At 36.4% G+C, this 26,326-nt stretch overlaps 1 protein-coding gene across 1 annotated transcript in view; it reads right to left on the bottom strand.

The window, feature by feature from the left end:
- The window catches only part of HOMER1 (homer scaffold protein 1), a 131,234-nt gene that overhangs the window by 21,044 nt on the left and 83,864 nt on the right, over positions 1–26,326 (bottom strand). Inside the window, exons 6-8 of the mRNA XM_025998256.2 lie at positions 5,797–5,953; positions 798–908; positions 85–165 (exon numbers count right to left, since the gene is read on the bottom strand). Of these exons, the coding sequence (XP_025854041.1) occupies positions 85–165; positions 798–908; positions 5,797–5,953 (349 nt within the window). The remainder of the gene's footprint in view (positions 1–84; positions 166–797; positions 909–5,796; positions 5,954–26,326) is intronic.

The raw sequence follows: 26,326 nt of genomic DNA, 5'->3' as shown, positions 1-26,326 counted from the left end.
AAATTTCAGAAAGTCTTTACTATGTGAAAGAATGACTGATGCCACTCTATGCAGAAATGAAATAAAAATGTTTTTATAACCCACCTGTAGTTTCTGAGTCAAAGAATCCCTCTGTTCTTGTAGTTCTCTGGCATTATCAATTTCTTGTTTTAATCTTTCTATTTCCTAGAAAAAGTAGAGCAATGTCTTTAGCAATAATATTTAAACTAAATCAAGGAAAGAAAAGGTCTTACTTCTCCTTGAAATTACTGTCCAAGTTCTTAGAAAAAAATTTTTTTAAAAACATTCCTTTATGCTGATTTTTTTGAGAGATGAATTTGTCTTTTTGGGAATGTTTTCTAGTACATGGTAATCTTCAGCAATACGTCTACTTGGTGGCTGTGGTACAGCACTGCTTAGAAACCGTAATCACAACATTTTAAGGCTGCTTCAAGCTTTGTGGATATAATTCTTTCTTGGGATATTAAATCTTATGACTGGAAACCAGAGAAAGCAATAGTTTGGAAAATTCATTTAAACCTTTCACGATTTTCTTTGGATTTTATGAATGTAACTTTCATACAGAAGGCAAGAGACCTTCAGGCTGACTGCCTCACCATAGTTCCTAAGAGAAGAAACAAGGATGGAGAAGATATGGACACATATCAATCAAAAAAAATTTCATTCCCCCCACCCCCGCCACAACATCCCACAAGCTTATTTTATTCCATCAAGTACCTGTAAATCTGACAGAGACTCAAATATTCTGTACATATATGCTAGCCAGATTACACAGATGAGTGAAAAGTAGCAAATACCTCTTCCTTCACTTTCAGCGTCTCTTCCAGTTCTTGTATTGTTTGATTTAATTCTGTCTTATGAGTATGCACTGCATTAGCTTGGCTACTAACACATTCAAGCTCAGTCACCTGAAATGAAATGTAAATACAGGTTAAGTTATACGACTATGTCAAAAGATTTCTTGCCAAAAATATAATAAACCCCTGATAGGTAAATCATAAATTTGAAACAACACATGAAAATCAATTTTGAGGGGATCCCTGGGTGGCTCAGTGGTTTGGCGCCTGCCTTTGGGCCCAGGGCGCGATCCTGGAGTCCCGGGATCGAGTCCCGCGTCAGGCTCCTGGCATGGAGCCTGCTTCTTCCTTCTCCTGTGTCTCTGCCCCTCTCTCTCTATATATATCTATCATAAATAATAAATAAATAAATATTTTTAAAAAAATCAATTTTGAGATATATTAAGACACTTAAGGTAGAATGAATAGATTCTTTAAGGACATGAATTTAGAACAAAGAAAAAAGACTAGGGGAAATAATTATTCATATGGCTTGCTCATGGAAAGAGCTAGGAAACTTAATTGATTAATGACAGTTAAGAAATCCTATTATGAAAGGCTTCTTTAAAAATTTCTTATCAAAACATATTCAAAATCAGCTATAACCATCTGCCTTCCATCTGTAGCTTTCAAGTTAAACATGGATTCTGAAAACTGGCCTTGCGGAAGTGAGAAATTTTTTAAATATATTACCAAATTGTAAGAGAATCTGGAAGAAAAGATACGCTTAAAATACAACTTAAATCATTCAATACTAGAATGACTTCACATCAATAGTGTCTCTGTAGCCAACCACAACATTCTTTAGTCAATAAGAATGTACTAAGGGCCCAAAGAGCTATGTAACTTGTAATGAGCACTTTAAGAGAACAGCAAAGGGCAGTAGCCCTAAAAGTTATACCATCCAAAACACTATTGGACCAACAGTCAAAATAGAAGTCAGCATAAAAACAGACACACATACCCCATTACAGCCCTTCACATGCATTAGGATCTTATACATTTTGGCTGACTAGAATGCAGTAAGTTCTAGACCATTAGGAAAACAGTAAATCCACTTTCACATTTTCCAAATATATACTAATCCTCCATAAATGTCACTCTACCTTTCCTAACACTTTCTTCCCTTCTACTCATGCACTAATAGTCTTGTGCAGACCCTTATCATGTAGGCCTAGATTATAGCAATGGACCACGAGAGGACATAATTATATAATTTCTGTCTATTTTTACCTCTCCTGTAAACTAACATTCATCTATCATTGTGTAACTCCTCCATTCAAAGCCATTCAAAGGATCATTTCTTACAACCCTTGCATACACCAGCCCTAAACAATTTAACCATCCTCATCACCCAAGACACTCACACTATGTAATATGTGGTTTTTCCAACTAAAGGTAGGCAAGTCTCCTCATCTTGCATACACCAGCCCTAAACAATTTAACCATCCTCATCACCCAAGACACTCACACTATGTAATATGTGGTTTTTCCAACTAAAGGTAGGCAAGTCTCCTCATCCTAAGAATAAACCACTCTCACACCCATCTTGCTGACTTCACTAGAATGTCCACTCTTACTGCTGAAGCCAATCAGACATTACCAAACCTTCAGCTCTCAGCTCAGCATGTACTTTCAACAGAAAATCATTCCTTAATCTACTTAATCCCTCTAGGCTCTCCTGTCCTGTGGTCCACAAAATGAAACATATTCAAAATCTTGGGAATTATTTCCTTATTATTCAATATATATAAGTTTTCTTGTTCAATTAGACAATCAATTGCTTATGGGGAGAGTTCCATTTCTGATAATGATGGAGTACTTTTTACTGGAAAAACTTTTCTATAGATAAAAACTACAAATCATGACCAAAATGTAAAATTCAACTGTTTGAATGCCCTGGTAAGTGACCAAATAGAGCAAAAGACAGAAAGAAAGCAGTAACATTGGGTGAGATACACATTTACACATCATTTTGCTTGAAGGCACTCTAGTCTGGCTCCATTGCTTGACTAGAAGTTAAGCTGAAACCTGTGGTCTTATTTCCCTGAGGAGCCTGAGGATCTGGGGACTCCTTAGAACAGCTGAAACAGCTAGAAATTGAGAGAACTGTATGAACAGAGTCCCCAAATAAACATACAGACTTCCTTCAAATCTTTAGCTGACCCTTGAACTACACATGCACAGATAAGAATCCAAGGAGTCCAGCATGGTGGGGTTGGGAGGAGGTGGAAGGCTGCAAGAGCTAAGCTGTGGTAGTGCTCACCACAGAGAGAAGAGTGTGATGCTCGAGTCCCACTAAATCAGAGGACGTTGGTAATTACCTCAAGCTTTCCACTGAAAGCACCAGAAGGATTATGTCTTAGAAATAAAGATTTCCCAGGACTAGGGAATTCACCATAGGGTTAAGGGCAAAATTTTTTTTTTTTTTTTAAATTTTTTTTTTTTTTTAATTTATTTATTCATGAAAGACACGGAAAGAGAGAGAGGCAGAGACACAGGCAGAGGGAGAAGCAGGCTCCACGCAGGGAGCCTGATGTGGGACTCGATCCCGGGTCCCCAGGGTCACGCCCTGGGCTGCAGGCGGCGCTAACCCGCTGAGCCACCCGGGCTGCCCATTAAGGGCAAAATTAATATAAATAGACTTTCATGAAGGCTAAGTCCACACTTTCACAATTGCAAGTAAATCTGTAAGGAAATTTAACTGCTTGCTCAAAATCAACCTCATTCAGAGTAAGATAAGAGAATCTATGGGTGTATATTGTCTAATTTAAAATGTCTAACATACAACTGAAAATGAATAGACATGTGAAAAAAACAGGAAAACACAAAAGCTGCCCCTACACCCCTCTGGCCCAAACTGCAAAGGAAGTCAGGCTAAAGGGAAATGATAACTGATGGAAATTCAGATCTACAAGAAGCAAAGAAGAGCACTGAAAATTATAAATATGTAAATAAATAGATTTCATTTCTCAAACCTCTAAAATTCAATTCATTCTATAAACCAAAATTTCCTTAAGGGCAAAAATTACAGAATAAGGGGATTATACTAGCTCTTCAGTGACTATTGGCTCATGAGTTAACTGTCATGGATTAAGTTTTTCTTTAAAAGATTTTATTTATTTATTCATGAGAGACAGAGAGAGAGAGAGAGAGAGAGAGAGAGAGAGAGAGGCAGAGACACAGGCAGAGGGAGAAGCAGGCTCCATGCAAGGAGCCTGATGTGGGACTCGATCCCGGGTCTCCAGGATCACGCCCTGGGCTGAGGGTGGCGCTAAACCGCTGAGCCACCCAGGCTGCCTGGATTAATTTTTTTTTATTGTAGTGAAGAACACATAATAAAATATAGCACCTTAACCACTTTTAAATGTACAATTTAGTAGTGTTAAGTATGCTTTACACTGTTGTGAAAAAGATCTCCAGAACTTTGTCATCTTGCAAAATGGAAACTCTATACTATTAAACAACTTCCTTCTTCCTTCTCATAAGTTAACCTTTATACATATAATAGGATGACATTTACTCAGGTTTCTTACTCTCCCTCCCTGTCTCTATTTCATTTCTATATTACTTCTCATGTCATCCTTATCCTACTACTTCCTCAAATAGTGCTTTGTTAGTAAGCCCATTTCTTATTGTCTATGAAGTTCATTTCTTTGGCATCCTTCCTAAAAAAGGAAATTAGTGGCATCTACTTCCTTTTGGGTAAATGCAAATGCTTTAAACACAATAAAATTTTTCACAAGTAATTGTTTGGGCTACTAATATAACTCACACTGGAATTTCTGATTTTCTTTTCCTGTATGAAGTTTCAAATACAGGTGCCCCCCACTTTCTTAAGTTTGCATTATGCCACTTCATAAAGGATCTGTATTAGTATGGTAACAGTTTTTCGGGGCAAAACTAAAAATCATCCTCAGATTCGTAAGTTAGCAAAAACAGACACTAATGTAGGCCTTTTGTAAAAACAAACTGACATAATGTGAACTTCTGGAAAGTAGGGAATACTCTTCACTTTATACCACTTCGGCTTAGGAAAGGTTTCACAAGAATGCTTTATTTTTGGATAGTGAGGAAAACCTCACTATCCATTATCCTCATTGTATAAACAATTTTTATTTTATTATTTATTTATTTATTATTTATTTATTAATAATAAATTTATTTTTTATTGGTGTTCAATTTGCCAACATACAGAATAACACCCAGTGCTCATCCCGTTAAGTGCCCCCCTCAGTGCCCGTCACCCATTCACCCCCACCCCCTGCCCTCCTCCCCTTCCACCACCCCTAGTTCGTTTCCCAGAGTTAAGAGTCTTCATGTTCTGTCTCCCTTTCTGATATTTCCTACCCATTTCTTCTCCCTTCCCTTGTATAAGCAATTTTTATAAAGAATTTCTTACCTATGTTTTTAAGTTGTTCCTTCTTTAACAAACAATAAAAATAATAAAAGCATCTATCATCAACTAAGTGCAAACTTGTTGATTCATTTTCTCAATTCTACAGACTATATATTATTATTCCTATTTTATAGATGAGAATACTGAGCAGAAAGGGATACCTTACCAAAGGTCACACAGGCAGTAAGTGACAGAATAGAAAAATATTTATTTATTTATTTATTTATTTATTTATTTATTTTAAAGATTTTATTTATTTATTCATGAGAGACACAAAGAAAGAGAGAGAGAGACAGACAAAGCAGCAGAGACACAGGCAGAGGGAGAAGAAGCAGGCTCCCTGCAGGCAGTCCGACGTGGGACTCGATCCCAGGTCCCCAGGATCACACCCTGGGCAGAAGGCGGCGCTAAACCACTGAGCCACCCGGGCTGCCCGATATATATGTTCTAACAATCAATGAGTATCTCCAGATGTCCTTGTGCTGAATCTACTGAGTTTCTGCTGATCAGGGAAATCTGTCAGCTATAAATTTCTATGGACAGCAGTAGCTCTGAACTTACTCGCTTGTGCAGACGTTCTGCTTCCTCCTGATACGCAGCAAGTTGCTGTTTCCATTGTTTCACATTGGCAGTGGACTCCAACAGGGCTGCAGTGAGTTTGGCATTATTTCCTTTGAGGGTAGCCAGTTCAGCCTCCCAATGTTTGCTGATTGCTGAACTAAAAGAAAAGAAAATTCTATCAATTACACTGAATATTGTCACTTTGAAGGTATAGCAGTACTTGCTTCTACTGATTTTATAGTCTACAAATGTTTCAAAGATAACTCAAAAAGAATAAATACAAATATTTCACTGAAAGGTTCCTGCTGAAGAAAACCTAGCAAGTGAAGAAATATAAAAAGTACCAAAGTAGTAGACTTAATGTAGACTAGCTCCCACCTTCATTAGGACAGGTACAGATATCTAAGGAAGAGTTTCTATCCATTCTCTTTTGAGGAATAAACATTGTATCCTGAAAAATATCTATACGCAAAACCTAATAATGTACTGTGTATTTATCTGAGGTGGGTATTATTCAAAATTTATTTTTTTAAATTTATTTTTATTTACTTTTTAAAATATTTTATTTATTTGAGAGAGAGAGAGCGAGAGAGAGAGAGAGCGCACGCGCACACAAGCAGGGGGAGGGGCAGAGGGAGAAGCAGGCTTCTCCCTGAGCAGAGAGTCCAACATGGGGCTCAATCTCAGGACCCTGGGATCATGACCTGGGTCGAAGGCAGACACTTAACCAACTGAGCCACCCATGCGTTCTTCCAAATTTTTAATCTTTAATAAAAATATAGTTGACATATAATACTATATTAGTTTTGGTATATAACAAAGTGATTTGATAATTATAAATCACGAAATGTTCACTATGATAAGTATAGTTACGTGTCAATATACAAAGTTATAATCATATTATTCACTGTATTTCCTAATCTGTACTTTTCATCCCTGTTATTTACTTTTTAATTAGAAGTTTGCTCTAAATCCCTTTAATCACCTATTTTTGCCTCACTCCCCTTCTCTCTTGTAACCAGAGAGACCAATTTGCTCTCTGTACTTATGAGTCCATTTGTTTGTTTTTGTTTTAGATTCCACATATACTTGAAATCCTATGGTATTCTGTTGTTCTCAAGAGGGTATTTTGCTATGTAAAATACCCTCTAGGCCCATCCATGTTGTTGCAAACGGCAAGATTTCATTTTTGTTTTTACAGCTGAATAATATTCCATTGTAATATATATACACACCACATCTTTATCCATTCATCTATTGATGGATGTTGGGCTGCTTCCCTATCTTGGCTATTGCAAATACTGCTGCAATAAACCTACGGGTGCATGTATCTTTTAGAATTAGTATTTTTATTTTCTTTAGGTAAATAACCAGAAGTGAAATTAATGGATCATATGGTATTTCTATTTTTAATTTCTGAGGAACATCCATACTTGTTTTCCACAGTGGCTGCACCAAATGCACTGTATTTTTTTAAGTGCATCAAACCCAGAAAGTACAATTTCATTCCTTTGTAAAACATGAAGATGCTTCAATGTCAGAAAGTTTGGGACATGTAATGTAGTATTTCTTCTGAAACTGCTACTGATTTATTTCACGTTACTCATAATTTTGAAATGCCCAAAATATTAAAAAATTGTTACAATGAATCTATTTCAGGGGCACCTAGGTGGCTTAGTGGTTGAACATCTGCCTTTAGCTCGTGGCATGATCCCAGGGTCCTGGGACTGAGTCCCACATTGGGCTCCTCACGGGGAGCCTGCTTCTCTGCCCTATATCTCTGCCTTTCTCTCAGGGTCTCTCATAATAAAAAAATAAAATCTAAAAAATAAATAAATAAATAAATAAATAAATAAATAAATAAATAAATTCTATTTTGGGTATTATAACAGGCTACACCTAGAAATAGTTCCCTATGACTTAATTTCTGACAGAATTTCAGTATCACATATAGAACAAAAAAGAACTAAAAGCAATAGCCTATTGGTTCATTTATTATTCTACTTGATAAGCTATCCAAAGTTAATTGCCTCAACCAAGACAATTTTTCTATTATAAAGACAATTCTATTAATTGGGAAGACTCCTCTCTTCATAATTCCTTCACTAACTGTCCCTATAAGAAAGGACTGCCTCATTTGAGAGAAAAAGATGTTTTTTTCTTAAACAAACAAACCAGATTTATTTGAGAGAGAGAAAACATGGCAGGGGCGGGGGAAGGAAAGAGAGAATCCCAAGAAGCTGGGCATGGGGCTTGATTATAGGACCCTGAGATCAGGACCTGAGCTGAAATCAAGAGTAGGACAGTTAACTGAATGAGCCACCCAGGTGCTCTGGACTGATATTTTTAATAGTAATTTTATTTTATTTATTTTTAAAAAGATTTTATTTATTTATTCATGAGAGACACACACACAGAAAGAGAGGCAGAGACACAGGCAGAGGGAGGAGCAGGCTCCATGCAGGGAGCCTGACGTGGGACTCGATCCCAGGTCTCCAGGATCACACCCTGGGCCGAAGGCGGTGCTAAACTGCTGAGCCACCAGGGCTGCCCATAGTAATTTTAATATGTATTATATAAAAGAAAGCAAAAAAAAAAAAAAAAAAAAAAAAAAAAGCATAGCTCCTATCATCAAGATTTCTAAAGCTCATTACTAATGATGAGATGTATGTGCATCATGAGCCCTCTAATATGATGCATAGGGAAAGAAACAAGATATAAATTTTTTTAGATTTAATTTTTTTAATTTTTTAATCTTTTTAAGATTTTATTTATTTATTTGAAAGAGAAAGCAGGAGCAGGAGGGAGGAGTAGAGGAAGAAGGAGAAGCAAACTCCCCGTTGAGCAGGGAGCCCCATGCAGGACTCAATCCCAGGACACTGGGATTGTGAATTGAGCTGAAGGCAGATGCTTAACCAAGTGAGCCATCCAGGTGCCCAACACAAGATAATTTCTATGATATTCTTGTCAAAAATGCATAACCTCATTCTAAGCATGAGAAAACATAAACTCAAACTGAGGGACGTTCTACAAAATAACTGGATGGTACTCTTCCAAAGTGTCAAGAGAAGACAAAACTCAGAAACAGAATGGTGGAGAAGAAGAAGAAATAATTAAATGCAAACAGATAGGTTCCTAGAACAGAAAGGGACAATGATGAAAACAAGTCTCCAGTTTATTAGTAGTATTGTATTGATATTAATTTGATAATTATTATGGTTATGGAAGATGCTAACAGTAAGGGAAGTGGGGTGAGGAATTCTCTACATAGTTTTTGTAACTTTCTATAAATCTATTAGTTTCAAATAAAAAGTTTTAAAAATTTTCTAAAGTTTACTAAGTGAGAAAATTTCATCCAAACATGAAAGGACAAAATCAAACAATAAGCTAAGCTATTAATTTAACAACTCACTTCTATTCTTGAAAACTCTTTTCTATTCTGTCTTGTGTGGAATGATTTTCCAAATTCAGTTTTTCTGAGCAAAGTATGCACCTGTTCTAACTTACAGATTTTTTTAAAAACCACCTACCATTTTTCCCCTATAGAGATGAGTTTTATTTAAATAGACCCTTCAACCTGACAACTAAAACCTTATTGAACTAATTTAAACACTTGACATATGCAAATATCAAACTCTTGGGGGCATCTTTTGTTATATTTGTTTTTTTGTCCTCAGTTCCAGAAATCACTTTATAAAGGTTTAAATGGATATCTTGTTACTCAAAACAAAGCCTTTTCAACTACAACTGAGTTTACATTAATGAGGTGACTTTTAGAATCCCCCCAAAGATGTGGGGGCTGGCTGCCAGGTGAACCAACCTTGATTAAAGGGTTAAAAACTTTCAGTCCCAACCCCTGGCCTCCAGGGAGGGGGAAGGGACTGGAAGTTCAATCAGTCACCAATGGCCCGTGAGTTTATCAATCATATCTGTGTCATAAAGCCTCCATAAAACCGCAAAAGAATGGGTTTCCAAGAGCTTCCATGTTGGTGACCCAGAAAGCATTTAAGTGCTAGGCCCCAAACTCCACAGGGAAAAAGCTCCTGCTTTCAGGATCTTGCCCCATGCATCATTTCACCCGGCTGTTCATTCATATCTTATATAATAAACCGGTTATCTAGTAAGTAAAACTAGTTTCCCAAGTTCTGTGAGCCAACTCTAGCAAATTAATCAAACTAGGGAGGGAGTTGTGAGATGCTCTAATTTATAGCCAATCAGAAGCATAGGTAACAAATCAGACTTGAGACTGGCATCTGAAGAAGAAGCAGTATCATGGGATTGAATGCTTAGTCTGTAAAGTCTGAAGCTAACTCCAGGTAGTTAGTGTAAGAATTGAGTTAAATTTGGGGGACACTCAATCAGCATCCATGGAAAGTGAGTTAATTGCTTGGTGGTATCAATCTATCTTCCTGGATTGTCTATCTTCACCGCGCATGCAGTGTATCTCCTGTTCTAGTCAAGCTAGCTTGCCGGTGATGGTTTCTTCCTCCCAATCAGATTTTCATTTTGCTTCCTATGAATTTTTGCCCTAAATTTTCTATCATCAGCATCAATTTACAAGATCGCATTCTTCCCTTTCACAGATCCAGGTCTTCTCCAACAAGTATTTTCTAGTTACACCACCTATCCTTCCGCTATGAGGACAGCCCAGTGCTTGCCAATCTGTGTGAGTTTAGCTAACACACTGACTACCTAAATGAAAAAGTACAGGTATTCATTAGGGTAAAATGTATCCTTTATGAAGCACAAAAGCAACTCAGGATTAACTTAATTAAAATAATGAATAGTAAATGCTTTAACTATTACATTTTAATTAAGTTTTCAATACTAATATAATTCTTAAATATAAGAATTCTGAATTTCACATTTGGGATGGGATTTCACACTAGCCTTGATTAAGAATCTATCGTTCCTTCATTTCTACTCTAAATCAATCAATCCAGCATACAAAATACAAGAGATTTCAGGTACAAAATATAGACCTCGAACTTGGAGAATCTACAAAGGACCTGTTCAGGAAAATGTTAGTATTCCTAAACAGGATGCCTGTTTTGGTATAATTTAGAAATCAGTATCATTTGAACAATCAAAATTAGAAATCAAGAATTTTTCAGACAAACAAAAGGTGAGGGAATTTATAACCACCAGACAATATATTACAGGAAATATTAAAGTAAGTTCTTATATTATACCAGACAGAAAATTGGATCCCCACAAAAAAAATGAAAATATCTGGAAATGATTGAAATGAAGATTATTATATAAAATCCAAAAGAATAGTCTTTTAAACAAATGGTGCTAAATCAACTAGATTACCCTCCCCCCTCCCACAGAATCTTGAGTCATATCTCATATCCCATATAAAAATTAACTGAGGGATGCCTGGATGGCTCAGTGGTTGAGCATCTGCATTCAGCTCAGGGCATGATCCCAGGATCTGGGATCAAGTCCCACATTGGGCTCCCTGTGAGAAGCCTGCTTCTCCCTCTGCCTATGTCCCATACTCTCTATGTCTCTCATGAACAAATAAATAAAATCTTAAAAAAAAAAAAAACACCTCAAATAAATGAGGACTAGATGGAAACTACCTCAATGTAATAAAGGCCAAATATGAAAAGCACACAGCTAAATCTCAGACTAAAAAATGAAAGACTGAAACCTTTGCCTCTAGGATCAGAAACAAGACAAGGATGTCCACTTTCACCACTCCAAATTCAAAGTGGTACTGAAAGTCCTAGCCAGCATAAGTCGGCATAAAAATGAATAAAAGAGGTCTAAATTAAAAAGAAAGAAGTAAAAATATGTTGGCAGGTGACATGATTTATATGTTGAAAACCCTAAAGATTTCACAAAAAGGCTATTAGAACTAACAAATGATTTCAGCAAAGCTGCGGGACACAAAAATCAACACAAAAAACCAGTTCTAATTCTAATACACCATGAACAGGCTGAAAGGAAATAAAACAATTCCCTTTGCAAAAGCATCCATTAGAATAAAATACTTAGTAATTAACTTAACCAAGGAGGTAAAAAACTTATACAATGAAAACTATAGAAGGTGATTGAAAGAAATTAAAGACACAAACAGAAAGACATTCCATACACACAGAATGGAAGACTTAAGACGTCAATACTAGCAAAGTGACCTACAGATTCAATATAATCCCCATCAAAATCTCAACATTGTTACCTCAGAAAAAAGAAAAATCCATCCTAAAATTCACATGGCATCTCAAAGGACTCCAAACTGCCAAAGCAATCTTTAAAAAAAGAACATAGTTCTCACATTTCCTGATTTCAAAACTTATTACACAGCTACCTACAATAATCAAAACAATATGGTACTGACATAAAGACAGACATACAAACCAATGGAATACAGCAGATAGGCCAGAATAAACCCTCACATATAGAGTTGATTGAGTTTCACAGATCTGATTGTCAGGATCACTCAATAGGGAAACGATGGTCTTTTCAACAAATGGTGCTGGGAAAACTGAATACCTACATACAAAAGAATGAAGTTGGGCCTCTGTCTTATGCCATATGCAAAAATTAAAAATGGATCAGAGACCTAAATGCAAGAGCTAAAACTATAAAACTCTTAAAAAGAAAACATAGGTGGAAAAGCTCCATGACAGAGAACTTGAAATGATTTTTTGTATAGAACATAAAAAGCACAGGCAAAAACAAAAACAAAAAACCCCCAATATATTTGGGCTATGGCAAAATTTAAAACTTCTGTGAATCAAAGGATGGAGTGAAAAGACAATCCACATAACAGTAAAAAATATTTGCAAGTTATTTATCTGATAAGGAGTCAATATCCAGAATATATAAAGAACTCTTATAACTCAACAACAAAAAACAAATATCCTGATTAGAATATGGGCAAAGAGAAAAAAAAAAAAAGAAAATGGGCAAAGGACTTCAATATGTTTCTCAAAAAATATCCAAGAGGCCAGAAAGGATCTAACAAAGATGCTCAACATCACCAGTCATTAGGGAAATGCAAGTCAAAACCATGGTGAGATACCAATCATTTCATATTCATTAGGATGGTTACTATAAAAAAAAAAAAAAAAAACAAGTGGTGCGGATTCAGAGAAATTGGAACCCTGGTACACTGGTGGTGGGAATATAAAATGGTGCAGCTAGTGTGGAAAAGAGTATGGCAGTTGCTCAAAAAATTAAGAATGAAATTACCATGTAATCTAGTAATTCAATTTCTCAGTATGCATCTAAAAGATATTTGCAAAATAATCCATACAGTAGCATTACTCACAACAGTCAAAATATAGAAGCAATCCAAATGTCCAATGGCAACTCAAATATCCAACAAAATGTTATACATACATGCCATGGGATATTACTGAACCTTAAAATGGAAGAAAATGCTGACACATGCTGCAACATGAATGAACCTTGAGGATAACATGCTAACTGAACTAATAAGCCAGTCACGAAAAGACGAATACTATACAATTCCACTTAAAAAGTTACCTAGAGTAGTCAAATTGAGAGACAGAAAGTAGAAGGGTGGTTGCCAGGTGCTGGGGGAAGAAAGGAATGGAAAGTTGTTGTTTAATTGGTACAGTTTTAGTTTTGCAAGATGAAAAGAATTCTACAGATTGGTTCTTACAACAATGTGAATATACTTAACTGAACAGTACATGTAAAACTGGTTATGATAAATTTTAGGCTATGCATATTTTATCACTTAAATTTTTTTTTTTAAGATTTTATTTATTTGAGGGAGAGAGAGAGAGAGAACATGTATGAGCTGGGAGTAGGGAAGTGGGTTGGCAAGGAGGGGCAGAGGAAGAGAGACTCCTAAGCAGTCTCCCTTGCTCAGCAGGAGCCCAACACAGGGCTTGATCTTACAATCCTGAGATCATGACCTGACTAAAATCAAGAATCAGACGCTTAACTGACTGAGCTACTCAGGTGCTTTCCCTTTTAAGAAAGGGGGAAAAAAGTCTACATAATATATGATTTCCATTTATGGCATTACAGAAAAGACAAAACCATAGGGATAGAAAAGCAATCCTTGGTTGCCAGTGGCTGGGGGATAGAGATAGAAGTCTACTACACCAAAGAGCAGGAGAGAATTTTAGGGGACAACAGAGCTCTTCTTTACTTTGTGTTGGTGTCTACACAACTATACAAATATCAAAATGGATAAAACTGTACAGTAAGCAGAAAGAGTGAATTTTATTATATATATAAATTGTACTTCAATTAAAAAATTATCACATTACCAAAAGGAAAAAAAAAAAGCCTTTCTGAGCACTCTTAAATACACTTTCTGTGACTGTAGGATTACAAAGGGTAAGAGCTGGAAAGGTCTTAGACTGGTAGAATGGACTCTAAGCTGCTCCATTCATGCCTGTATTTGTTGGCATGGGAGGAGACTGGGTGGGCAGGAAACACATAATAAAAGAGTCAAAAAAAGGAAGGAGGTTAGTGGGCATCTGTAGATGGTGATAAGAAGTAGACAGGAGAAGTAGGATTATAGAGGCAGGGATACATATAGGAAAGGAATGGGCTATAGATAAGGCAAATTAAAAATTAGTTTTGGGTAGGAAGCCACTGAAATGATGACTCTGGAATAGGACAGAAAAACGTGAAGGTATTAAATCTCATTATACTACGAACTTGTCTACTTCATTTCCCTAAACATGTCTTGAGGCCCTATATATCAAGTAGTGAGATCTGGCCACAGGTAAGGTGTCCAGTAGATTCCCATTAACCTTTTTCTTCTTTACTCTGCAGAGCCCCAAAGTCCTGCTGATTGCATTTTAACAAACAGGTGAATGCTGAAGAAAATGGTCATACCAAATACATTTATGCACAGTGTACAAGAGCACAATAAAACATAACAATTTGAGACTTAATAATCTTGGAGTACTAGAGGAGAGAACAGTTCAATGGTTTAGTGTTTCTGCATTTTCTTGTACTTGATTCCAAAGTAAATAAATACATTTTTAAGGCTATTTTGCAGTATCAACCAAAATTTTAACTTTGTTGGTAAATTTGAATCTTTTAGAACATGCTTGCATCTTCTACTTTATGAGCTGCTCCTTTAATAATCTAGAGCACCACGTGAAATACAATTTAGGAAATGAAATATTTTTTTATTTTTGTCAATCTGTCCTGTTTCCTCTTTATAGTTTTTTTAATGTATTCCTGTCCTGTTTCCTCTTTATAGTTTTTTTAATGTATTCCCCTCATCATCTATTATATTAGAATACCCTACACAATTTCAACTTACGGTGAATTCCAAAGAGTAAGTATCCTGAAGGAAGTTTTACATGTGACCTATCTCAGTTAACTCAGATGTGCTCAAACCTCACATATAATTTTAAATACTTTGCATACTGTTACAATTTTGAAAAAAGTGTTCCTTTCTTACCATTTTAAGATAGCCCTTTCCTCCCCCCATTTGATTGATTTTTTAACAACAGTGAATACCTTGGGATTAAAGCTGATACCAACGTTTCAAATTAGCACCATACAGTTCAGGGATATTTGTTTAAAAAAATGTTAGGTTTCTAACTTTGCCTGCTAATTTGGTTCTTTGTTACAGGTACAGTTTTGATAGTTTCCCATTACGTAAATTGTTCACAAAGAATACAGTAACTTGTTTAGTTGGAGACACCAGTGAGTCAGAAGAGATATTGAAATACCACTATGATCTCATGTCTCTCTGCTGGAATAAGAGCAAAATAATTCTTTATACTTGTGACTGGTAAAGTTTCCCTTCAGAAAGGACCAGCCGGTTTCCTGTTGGCTTCAGATCTACTAGTCAGATGAGGCAATTCAAAACATTCCCAAGACATCATCTGAAAGGTTCCTTAAACTGGAATTTTACAGGTTTCCTTTAACTAAAGTCAGAGTTCTACAAAAAAGTAGCAAACTTCATTAAATTAGTTATGTAAAGTCTAGAAGAAAAAGGATAGCCTAACGAATAGACAGACAATGTAACAAAGAGTCTAATGCATGAGCAATGCACTTACTTATTTAACCTACGAAGTGAATCCTCTATGTGAATGGTCAGTTACAGAATTTTAAAAAGCTGCCTCTCTCTCATGCCCCAGGGCCCAGATCCACCATCAGTCTCCAGAATGGTAGACCCATGCATATAATTCCTAAGCATGCTAATTATGTAGAACTGTAAAAAAATATCCAGATAAGCTTTTAAAGAGGGATTTATTTATTTTTAAAGATTTATTTATTCATGAGAGACATAGAGAGAGGCAGAGACACAGGCAGAAGGAGAAGCAGGTTCCCCACAAAGGAGCTCGAAGCAGGACTTGATCCCGGATCCCAGGACCACACACCCTGAGCCGAAGGCAGACGCCCAACCGCTGAGCCACCCAGGCATCCCTTAAAGGGGGATTTAAAAATAGGTTGCAATAGACTTACTTCTGGACATGATTCTTCGTATTGGTAGTGAGGTCACCCTCACTATGAAAGTCAGAGAGTGACTCAAGCGCTGCCAACGCTGCCCTGTCTAAAGACAGCCTGGCAGTTTGTCTCCTTACTCTTCCTTCGCACCTGTGAGCACAGAAGCAACTAACCTGGACTTCAACCTACATGCATGCCACTTCCGGAGCTAGGTGCTCCCCTGTTGGCCTATTGGCCCCAAGCTAGTTCCACTTATAAACTAAAGGCTCGTTCTATGAGATACAGCTGAAAATCTCAATGTGCCTAAATGCTTAACAAGGTTTCCCTCAAAGCTTATTGTAAATTTGGCAATTCATCAGTTTCCTTATCCTTGGGATCTTCTTATCAGATGTTCCCACTGTTCTGATCCTTATAGTTCTATTGGGACCTGCTTCTAAATGCTGCCCCTCTGATCCTTGCTGTCAATGTACGCCTTGATACCACCCCCAAATCTTACTTTCCAGCTCAGATTCCTTCCTCAGAATCCATCATCTTTGCACACAACCTGGCATGCCTGCTGACACGCAATATAGAAACTGATGGCTCCTGGTAAACACATGAAGGTACACTGCTGATTAAGTTTTAAAAATAGTCCCGGGATCCCTGGGTGGCGCAGCGGTTTAGCGCCTGCCTTTGGCCCAGGGCGCGATCCTGGAGACCCAGGATCGAGTCCCCCGTCAGGCTCCCGGTGCATGGAGCCTGCTTCTGTCTCTGCCTCTCTCTCTCTCTGTGAGTATCATAAAAAAAAACAAAAACAAAAAACAACAGTCCCTGCAGGGAACCAGAAATCACACTCTGGAAAATACGGTGTTTAGAACTGAAATGGAATTTATGTATTAAAGCTGTTAATAAACAATGGCTTAGAAAAAAATCTCAGAGACAAGAAAGACTGTATCTCCAGTATTATTAACAGCCCCCAAAAAGAACACTGGGTTGAAAAATGTGGACATACAGTCAAAAGTGAATCAGAAGAGGTGGACTCTGAGTACAATGAAAGCAGCAGAACACCTTAAGCCACTTATTCTACATATACTACATACGTATAAAAGCGTTACAGGAAAAAAAAAAGTAAAAAAAAGTATTATAGGTATATTGATATGTGTCTAAGAAGTCGGAAAGAGCTGTTATAGTCACAGTTTAATTGACAATGTTTTATTCTTGTTAGTACATAAAATAATGGTATGTCTTATCAAAGGCATCTGAGATCAGATAAAATGTAGAATTTTACTTAGTTAAAAAAGAAACAGCAGTGATTTTTCTAAGTTATAAAATTAATCTGAAACAAATTATTTTAAAATGTATAACCATACCTTTATCAGTCTTTAAACAGAAATTGCTTTGAATAGAAATAAAGAATTTCATTAAATGTATACACTAAACAAGAACAAACTGTGAAAGAGTGGTTAAAAATATGGGCTCGGGTACACCTACAACTAATATAGTGCTGTATCTCAATTAAACAACAACAACAAAAAAAGCCAGGATGCCTGAGTGGCCCAGGGCATAATCCTGGAATCCCAGGATCAAGTCCCATATCAGGCTCTCTGCATGGAGCCTGCTTCTTCTCTGCCTGTGTCTCTCTCTGCCTCTCTGTGTGTCTCATGGGTAAAGAAATACAATCTTTTAAAAAAAAAAAAAAAAGCACAAGCTGAGGAGTCTGTTGACTTGGTTGAAATGATGGCTCCAGCCACTTGCTAGTTATGGGACTGTGGGCACGTTATTCAAACTCCTTTGGCCTCAGTTTCCTCATCTATAAAATTATGATTAATACTATCCTCACTGGGTGATTCTGAGGAATAAAGAGTGTATTAAAGTAACCTTAAAGAAAGAACATAATAGACACTCAAATATTAGTACCTTCTGTATTTGTACATGCAATAAGGAATCTTGAAAGATCGTTCAGTGAGCTATAAAAATGCTAAAAGATTTAAATATTAAATATTTTAAGGTTGATGTTTTTGAATAGTGATGTAAATAACTTAAAGAGGTGTAATTTAAATCAAAACGCACCAGGCACATATTCAATGATTTTTGTCATCATCCTTAGGTACTATGGAGATATTATTTATAATACATCTGTCATTATCCTTAGGTACTATGATGTATTATTATAATAAGATTAAACCTTTGATGTAGAGCTCAGGATAAATTTATCAAGTTAATGGAGAAGTGAGAAACACAGAAATGATACTTATAACGTGATAAGGTTGATTTCTGATTATGCGAGCAGAGAAGAGAAGATGAAATCTGAATCTGAACTATATTAGGGTTACCTTGTAAAACATCCTGCACTTCTGTGCAAAATTCCCATTTGATTTTGAAGGGCATAAAAAGTCTAGCTCTGCCCCATTTTTATTTACTAAAATGGAAGGACTCATAAACCCACTAAAAACAGGCCCTTAGAAATCCCTTGGCTCCCATAACTGTGCTCCTACCATAACAGAAGCATATCTATATGCTTTAGCAGCACTCTCTGGAGATGGCTCTGTACTCTAACATATGTGCAATCCTCGCCTGACGTAGAGACTTCCGTGGTTCCTGCCATGTGCCTTAAGGGAGCTGTGACCACAGAATGAAAATACAAGGTGAAGAGGCCATAGGGAGTCCCCAATTTTTTTTTAAAAGATTTTATTTATTATTTGACAGAGAGAGAGAGTGTGCAAGAGAGCACCAGCAGGGGGAACGGCCAGAATCAAAAGATATAACTTCAAATTACTTGTATGTTTGGGTAACAGCATGAACAAAATTTTACTTGCAACTATTTCTGTATTAGTTGAAAAAATCATCATTACCAAACTCCATTTAGTTAAATGCATATGAGCTATGCAAATAAATTGCAAAAGGGTCCTGATCAAAAGCATTATGCAAATGAACTTTAGGGAGGGTTAGATGGTGATAGGTATGTAAGTATTTAAGAATATAGCTCAGAATTAATAATAGCTTAATCCACCATTGACTGGCTATTCTCAACAGAGGATTTTTTCGTTTTCTCTCTAAAACCTGATTGATTAGCCTGCATGGAAGTGAAAGTTTATTATTAACTCTAGGAATCAACTTTACTGGCCACAGTGATGATGACTGGCTGTACCAAGAGTCACCACTGGATGATACAACTGAAAGCTCTGTCAGCAGTATATTTGCATTGTGTTTGCATCTAGTAACAGTCACAGACTTGAGCATATCCATCCCATAAACTTAGTTCCCCTTAATCTAATATCCTCTTTTATAATCTGTGACTTTTGAAGTTTTCTCTGTGTAAAGTCATCATATATGATTCAAGACCACTGACTTGGGCTTCATTTAAGCCAAGCTTAAGCAACTGAATAACCCAGACTATTAAATCCAAATGCTGAAACAGATGGGGACTTCCTATCTTCCCTATATTGGCAATAGTAAGGACTCAAATTAAGATTCCTGCCTCTTCAAAATTTTTGCAACTACACTATACAATCTTTTTTTCACATGTGCTATTCCCCAGCACTATTACCTTACACATAATCTACAATTGACTATATGTGGTCATATATAAAAGTATTGAGAATGCTATGTAGAGATCACTGAAAACTAAGTGACTACTTCTCAATAGCTCAGAATATGAATAAAAATCAGTGATAATCAGATTATACTAATCAGAAATGAAAATGTCAAAGTTGGCTTCAAATCCTTGGATAGTCTGGTAAAGTATGGAATGAAACAGATTTCACGTGTTGCTCCAAAGGCCTTCGACATCACAACAAAATATGCAAAACATATTTCAAATTTCAAAGCAGAGAATGGTTACAAATGAAGATGGAATAAAGTAGGATATCTATATTTCTTTTTGAGGATATGAAAATAGACACCCATGTCACTACTCAAAATCAGACTGTATATTATAGAGATGCATGACCTCATGTTTTGCTTATATTTACATGAAAAGCAAATAATTTTATAACACATATAAACATGAATACCTGTGGAACTACTTCACATCCTTCTACTAATATCTGCTAAGCTGTTTTCTACAAATGAACACACATTCTACTAAAACTAGGCTCTTAGCACTAAAATATGCTTCTAAGGTTTACTTGATTTATTAACAGCTTTCAGAAAACCACCTCAAACAAGCACATATGCCAATGTTGAGAGGAGCTTTTATCATATACATTGTGTTTGCCCGTATAGTGAATCCTTTATGTAACTGCTTCAGTTTATGAGCTTGTAATGACTGGTGATTTTTTTTTTTCTCATGACCTAAGTGTCTATCAGTGAATGAATGGACAAACACATGGTATATATACACAGTGAAATATTATTCAGCCATGAGAAAGAAGGAAATGCTGACTGCAACAACCCGGGTGAACACCGAGCATGTTTTGATAAGTGAAGTCAGAGAAAGACAAATACTGTTATGATACCACATATATGTGGAATCCTAAAAAAGCATAGAAACAGACTAGAATGGTGGTTATCAGAGGCTGCAGGAAAAGGGATTGAGATGTTGGGCAACGAGTACAAACTTCCAGCTATTAGATGAGTAAGTTCTGTGGATCTAGCATACAGCACGGTGATTATAATTACTAATATTGGGGATCCCTGGGTGGCTCAGAGGTTTAGTGCCTGCCTTTGGCCCAGGGTGTGGTCCTGGGGTCCCAGGATTGAGTCCCACATCAGGCTCCCTGCATGGGGCCTGCTTCTCCCTCTGCCTGTGTCTCTGCTCTCTGTGTCTCTCATGAATAAATAAATAAAATCTTTTTTAAAAATTACTAATATTGTACTCTACACTTGAAAGTTGCTGAGAGTACATCTTAAATGTTCTCACCATGAAAAAGAAATGGTAATAATAGGACATGACACAGTTAAGTTAGCTAATGCTATGGTGGCAGTCATATTGCAATGTATGTGTATCAAGGTAATACACTGTATACCTTAAACTTACACAATTTTGTATGTAATCGTATCTCAAAACCAGAAAAAAAAAATGCTTTGGAGTTACTCTGCAAATATAGATCTAGAAAGCTAGCTTTTACATTGAGTTTTTCAAGAATTATATTACACTGACATGACATGTGGCAACTATATGTAACTTAAAACTGGTGGTTTTCTGAGAGTATAGTTAACTCTTTCCGATGCATTTTTATAAAAGTGATCAAATAAATTCAAGGAAGAAAAACTAATTTCAGATTCTATATACTGATACCCTGAGCACTACACTACATGGAAGATCTTTATTCGACAGTGTGCTAAGTGATACTGTGGATTTACAACACAGCCAGAAGTACTTCTTCCTTAAAATTCTTAGCAACTAAGAACCAAAAACCAAATTTTATAAAATTTGGGCATTTATGTATTTTGGCTCTTAGGCACTATTTGGAGAAGAAGATAAAGTAATTAAAGAGGTGTTCATGGGGATCCCTGGGTGGCTCAGTGGTTTAGCGCCTGCCTTTGGCCCAGAGTGCGATCCTGGAGTCCTGGGATCGAGTCCCGTGTCGGGCTCCCTGCATGGAGCCTGCTTCTCCCTCTGCCTGTGTCTCTGCCTCTCTCTCTCTCTATGTCTATCATGAATAAATAAATAAAATCTTTAAAAAAAAAAAAAAAAAAAAAAAGAGGTGTTCGTTCATTTTCTATCAAAGCATTAAGATTTGCATTTCTAATTTACTTAGTCATGTGATGCTAGCATTTTAACCGTTACTGGAGAACTAAATAGGCTATCAGTTTGAACAATTTCTGAACAACTCAAGCAAAAAGTGATAAATCAAAAGTATTTACTGCTTTTTATGGATCTAATATTTTGGGAGTTATAGATGTATATGACATTTTTCTTATCAAAGGAATTTCTACCCTGTCAGAAAAAATCTAATATATAAGCAACAATTAACTAGTCACCTGATTCAATAATTGCTTATTGCACACCTATGTATCAGACAATGTAAGGACGAACCAGCATAGCTATTGTTCTCAAAAGGCTTAAAAGCTAGTGGGCTTGAATCATCTTGATTTCTAGCCCTTTGTTCTCAATGCTACAAAGTGAACAATTCTCTTATTTCTTCCAGGTCAGTCTTTCTCTACCATTTCTTTCCACTGTCATTACCGTGACCTCAGATGAAATCACTAAACACCTTAGTGCTTGAAGGCCAAAGCAGATGCTCTTCCCTCTATTGGGTGCTCCTTCCTCTCTCTCCTAGACCAATATCTCTTCTCTGGAAGTAAAAGTGATGTGTAGTCCTCAAGGGGCCTCTTCCTCTGATCCAGCCATAACAACACCTGCTCTCTCCTCTCCCTTTGATCTTTTCTTTCATGACACTTTTCATAACAGTAATCATGCAGTTATTTATGTAATTGTTATGTAATTATTTTTCTAACTCCCCTATTTAAATACCATGAGAACTGAGACTTTTTTCTTATTCAGTACCTGACACTCCAAAGTCAAAAAAGGGTAAAGCAAACTGAGATCTGCAGTGTTTTTAGTAGCAATGGGGAGAGAGATGAGGCTCTTCATGGCTTCCAGAGCACTCAATGGATCACTATCACACTGCTTATACATTCTGCCTCACAAAACTTTTCAAGGACAAACTTATTCACTTTGTCTTGGCTCACAGACCTGCTTAATAAATTCTAGATTTTGAACAATGAGTATTAAAATGAACCTGTATGTGGATAACTGCAAGAAATAACTGGTCATGCTTAGTTTGACCTCTGATTGTGTGTGTGCTTCATGGCAATTTTACATACATAACTTTTAGTTAAATGATTCTTAATCCAGGAGATTACACATGTATATATACATACATATAAAGATACTTCACAAAAATAATAGTACCTTGCAGGTGCTCCCAGCCTATGGATGTGTGGTTTTAGGATTACAGGTTTATCGAACTACCTTTAACCTCTTTATCTTCAAATAAAATTTAGAACCTACTTTTATTTATTTTTATTTTCTTATTTTTTTAAGATTTTATTTATTTATTCGAGAGAGAGAGAGAGAGAGAGAGGCAGAGACACAGGCAGAGGGAGAAGCAGGCTCCATGCAGGGAGCCTGACGTGGGACTCGATCCCAGGTCTCCAGGATCACGCCCTGGGCTGAAGGCGGCGCTAAACCACTGAGCCACCTGGGCTGCCCTAGAACCTACTTTTAAACTATTTAGGGCCTACGACCATATTTTGCAGATTACCTTTGAAGCTATTTACAAATTTCAACTTGCTGCTCCCAAGAAATGACTTTTGTTATGGAGCCCTTTCTAGACGTTGTCAGATCATTATATGCAGGTCTGAAAACTCTAGGACATGTGTTTCAAATGTTTGCTCATGCCACAATGGTCTTGGAAACATAAAGCTTTGCTCTAAGCAGAATTAAAACTGTTAGCCAGCTACTTGGTAAACACCTAGATTACATTCTTAACTTATCATTGTATCAAAAGACTAACGAGCAAAGAAAGCATATTATGTATGTGTACACAGTAAACATACAATACAAACTACTGTATAATTACTGTACAAATTACAAATTACTCAAATCTAAGATTACCTAAATATTTTACCCTGCTTGCAGGCTCTAAAGAATACTATGACTACACACACCAAGAATACATACTAAATCCTGTTAAATCCTGTCAATGAAAACAGAGTATCAACATGACCCTGTTGACTTAACCTCAATACATCGTATGTTCTCTAATAAATCAAATGCCTATAGACCTACTTATTGGTGAATTTCAATCATGTATTTAAAGATTCATAAGCTATTTTTGTGCCAAATAATGAATGAATTTTGTCAATTACCATCTTTTCCAAGTTTTGTCTCCATACAGAGACTAAAAATTTCAAGATAGATTTGGGAAAGACTGGGACAGAAAAGCCAATGGTTAGAGTCAAATTCTAATTCTGGTGTCTATAGATCTTAGAAAAATTCTCTAACCTCCTTACATTCCAGTCTGTTCTCTAAAAAGTGGCAAAATTAGACCTATTCATCTTCTCATACGATGCCTATAAAATAGATTAAAAATTAAAAATTATAAACACAAAGGTTTAAAAATAGAAACCCGTGTAGGACCTTTAATGAATAAATTTCCATATATACCATACCACCTAATCGTTAGAAGTACTATGAATAGCAGGGTGAGCCTAGCATTCAAAGTTCTGAACTGAGGGACGCCTGGGTAGCTCAGTGGTTGAGTTTCTGCCTTCAGCTCAGGACGTGATCCCAAGGTCCTTGCATTGGACTCCCTGCGGGGAGCCTACTTCTCCTCTGCTTGTGTCTCTGCCTCTCTCTTTTTATATCTCATGAATAAATAAAAATCTTAAAACACACAAAGTTCTGAACTGAAATATATGGACTATTACAAGATAATCTCTTCAGGAAGAAGAATGAATAAAGAAGAACAAAGATGATTTTTCTCTCAATTGGTATTGCTGACCTTGTGATTTAAAAGCAAGGAGTAGTCTTCTCTGGCTTTTTGGGGCATAATGCTTTCTTTCTATAAATTAGCTTACAACTTGTATTTGTGAGGTGTGACTCACTGGTAGGACATTAAACAACACTATTTGAAGTGCTAAATGCCTACACTATTACTTCCAGGTATAGCAATATATTACTTAATAAATTCTTACATCCTACTTTTCCAAGACAGCATGTCAGACTTCACTATTTTCCTGTGGTGAAGTCCCAGGTTTCAAAGTGTGTGACTACATACAGCAAGTTTCTTTCAGTTTATTGTTTATGACTTAATATTCCTAAAGTCCATTCCCAAGTAAAGATTTAATTACTATGAGTTTCAATCTCTAAGTCTGGTTATTAGATAGCATTAGAGTTCAAAAATGTATTCTATTACAATATTCCATTCTCGGACATTATGATGTTATGGTTATCTCTCTTAGTGCTAGTGCTCTAATTTGAAATGGATCTATGGTTGGAAAGTATTAACTGATGGATTGATCACATATTTTGAATCTATAGTGACATCTGGAAGGAAGTTAAATGATTGTAATTATGTGTGCACATAACGCAGAAGCATAGGAGGATACTATACTTATACTGCTTTTTCCTAAATTTCTATTTAAGATAGATATGGTTAATTTGACTCATATATAATTATTTTAGGTAGCATAGTAATATTATCAATGTTTTTAATCGCTATAAACTTGGTACTAAAGCTCATGCCCAGCCACAGGAGATCATAAGAGGACATCTTATTTTCTTGACTAATGGCAAGATCATTTAGATTATTAAAAGAAAGGGCCTTAGGAATCATTACTTCTCTCTTTCATTTCACAGATGAGGAAACTAGCTTACAGAGATGAAGTAATTTGCCTAAAATGGATACTACTGGTGGCATGGCCACAAAAACCCAAGTTCATCCCTTTATTTTTGAGATGGATATTATGGTAAGAATGTGCTTTATTTTTAGAGACCAATACAATGATCATAGAACCATTATATTATTCACATTTCTTCCCAGGAAATTATTCTCTCTAGAATTAAATCAGGTTCAGGATGCATTCATTTTCTAAACTGTTTCCATATTAAATGGGCACTGATACAAGATAGCCCTTCTAAATTTTAAAGATCAGAAAAGTAACTGTTAATGACTAATAATGGTCATACTTCTTCATATTTCTGAAGCACATGTTCACCAACTTTAATCTGTCCTATGACAGATTGTTTAGAAGGGCACATATATCAGATACTATCATATTTTGGGACTGCTTTAGAAAAAAAGGCACACTTTCTCTAAAATTTTTAGTAAAAAAATAACTTCTCAGTATTAGATTCCATATTTGGTGTTTATTTATTTTTTTTAAAAAACATTTTTTTTAAAAATTTTTATTTATGATAGAGAGAGAGAGAGAGAGAGAGGCAGAGACACAGGCAGAGGGAGAAGCAGGCTCCATGCACCGGGAGCCCGATGTGGGATTCGATCCCGGGTCTCCAGGATTGCACCCTGGGCCAAAGGCAGGCGCCAAACCGCTGCGCCACCCAGGGATCCCCATATTTGGTGTTTAAAAAAAATCAGTAGGGGCAACCGAAACCAGGTTCAGAATTATTTTTAGAGGAGTTTCTTTTTTTTAATATTTATATATTTTTAGAGAGGTAGAGAGAGCGTGA

This window comes from Vulpes vulpes, chromosome 14 (assembly GCF_048418805.1).
Source record: "Vulpes vulpes isolate BD-2025 chromosome 14, VulVul3, whole genome shotgun sequence".
Lineage (NCBI taxonomy): Eukaryota > Metazoa > Chordata > Mammalia > Carnivora > Canidae > Vulpes > Vulpes vulpes.
This window is presented reverse-complemented; position numbering and strand designations above follow the sequence as displayed.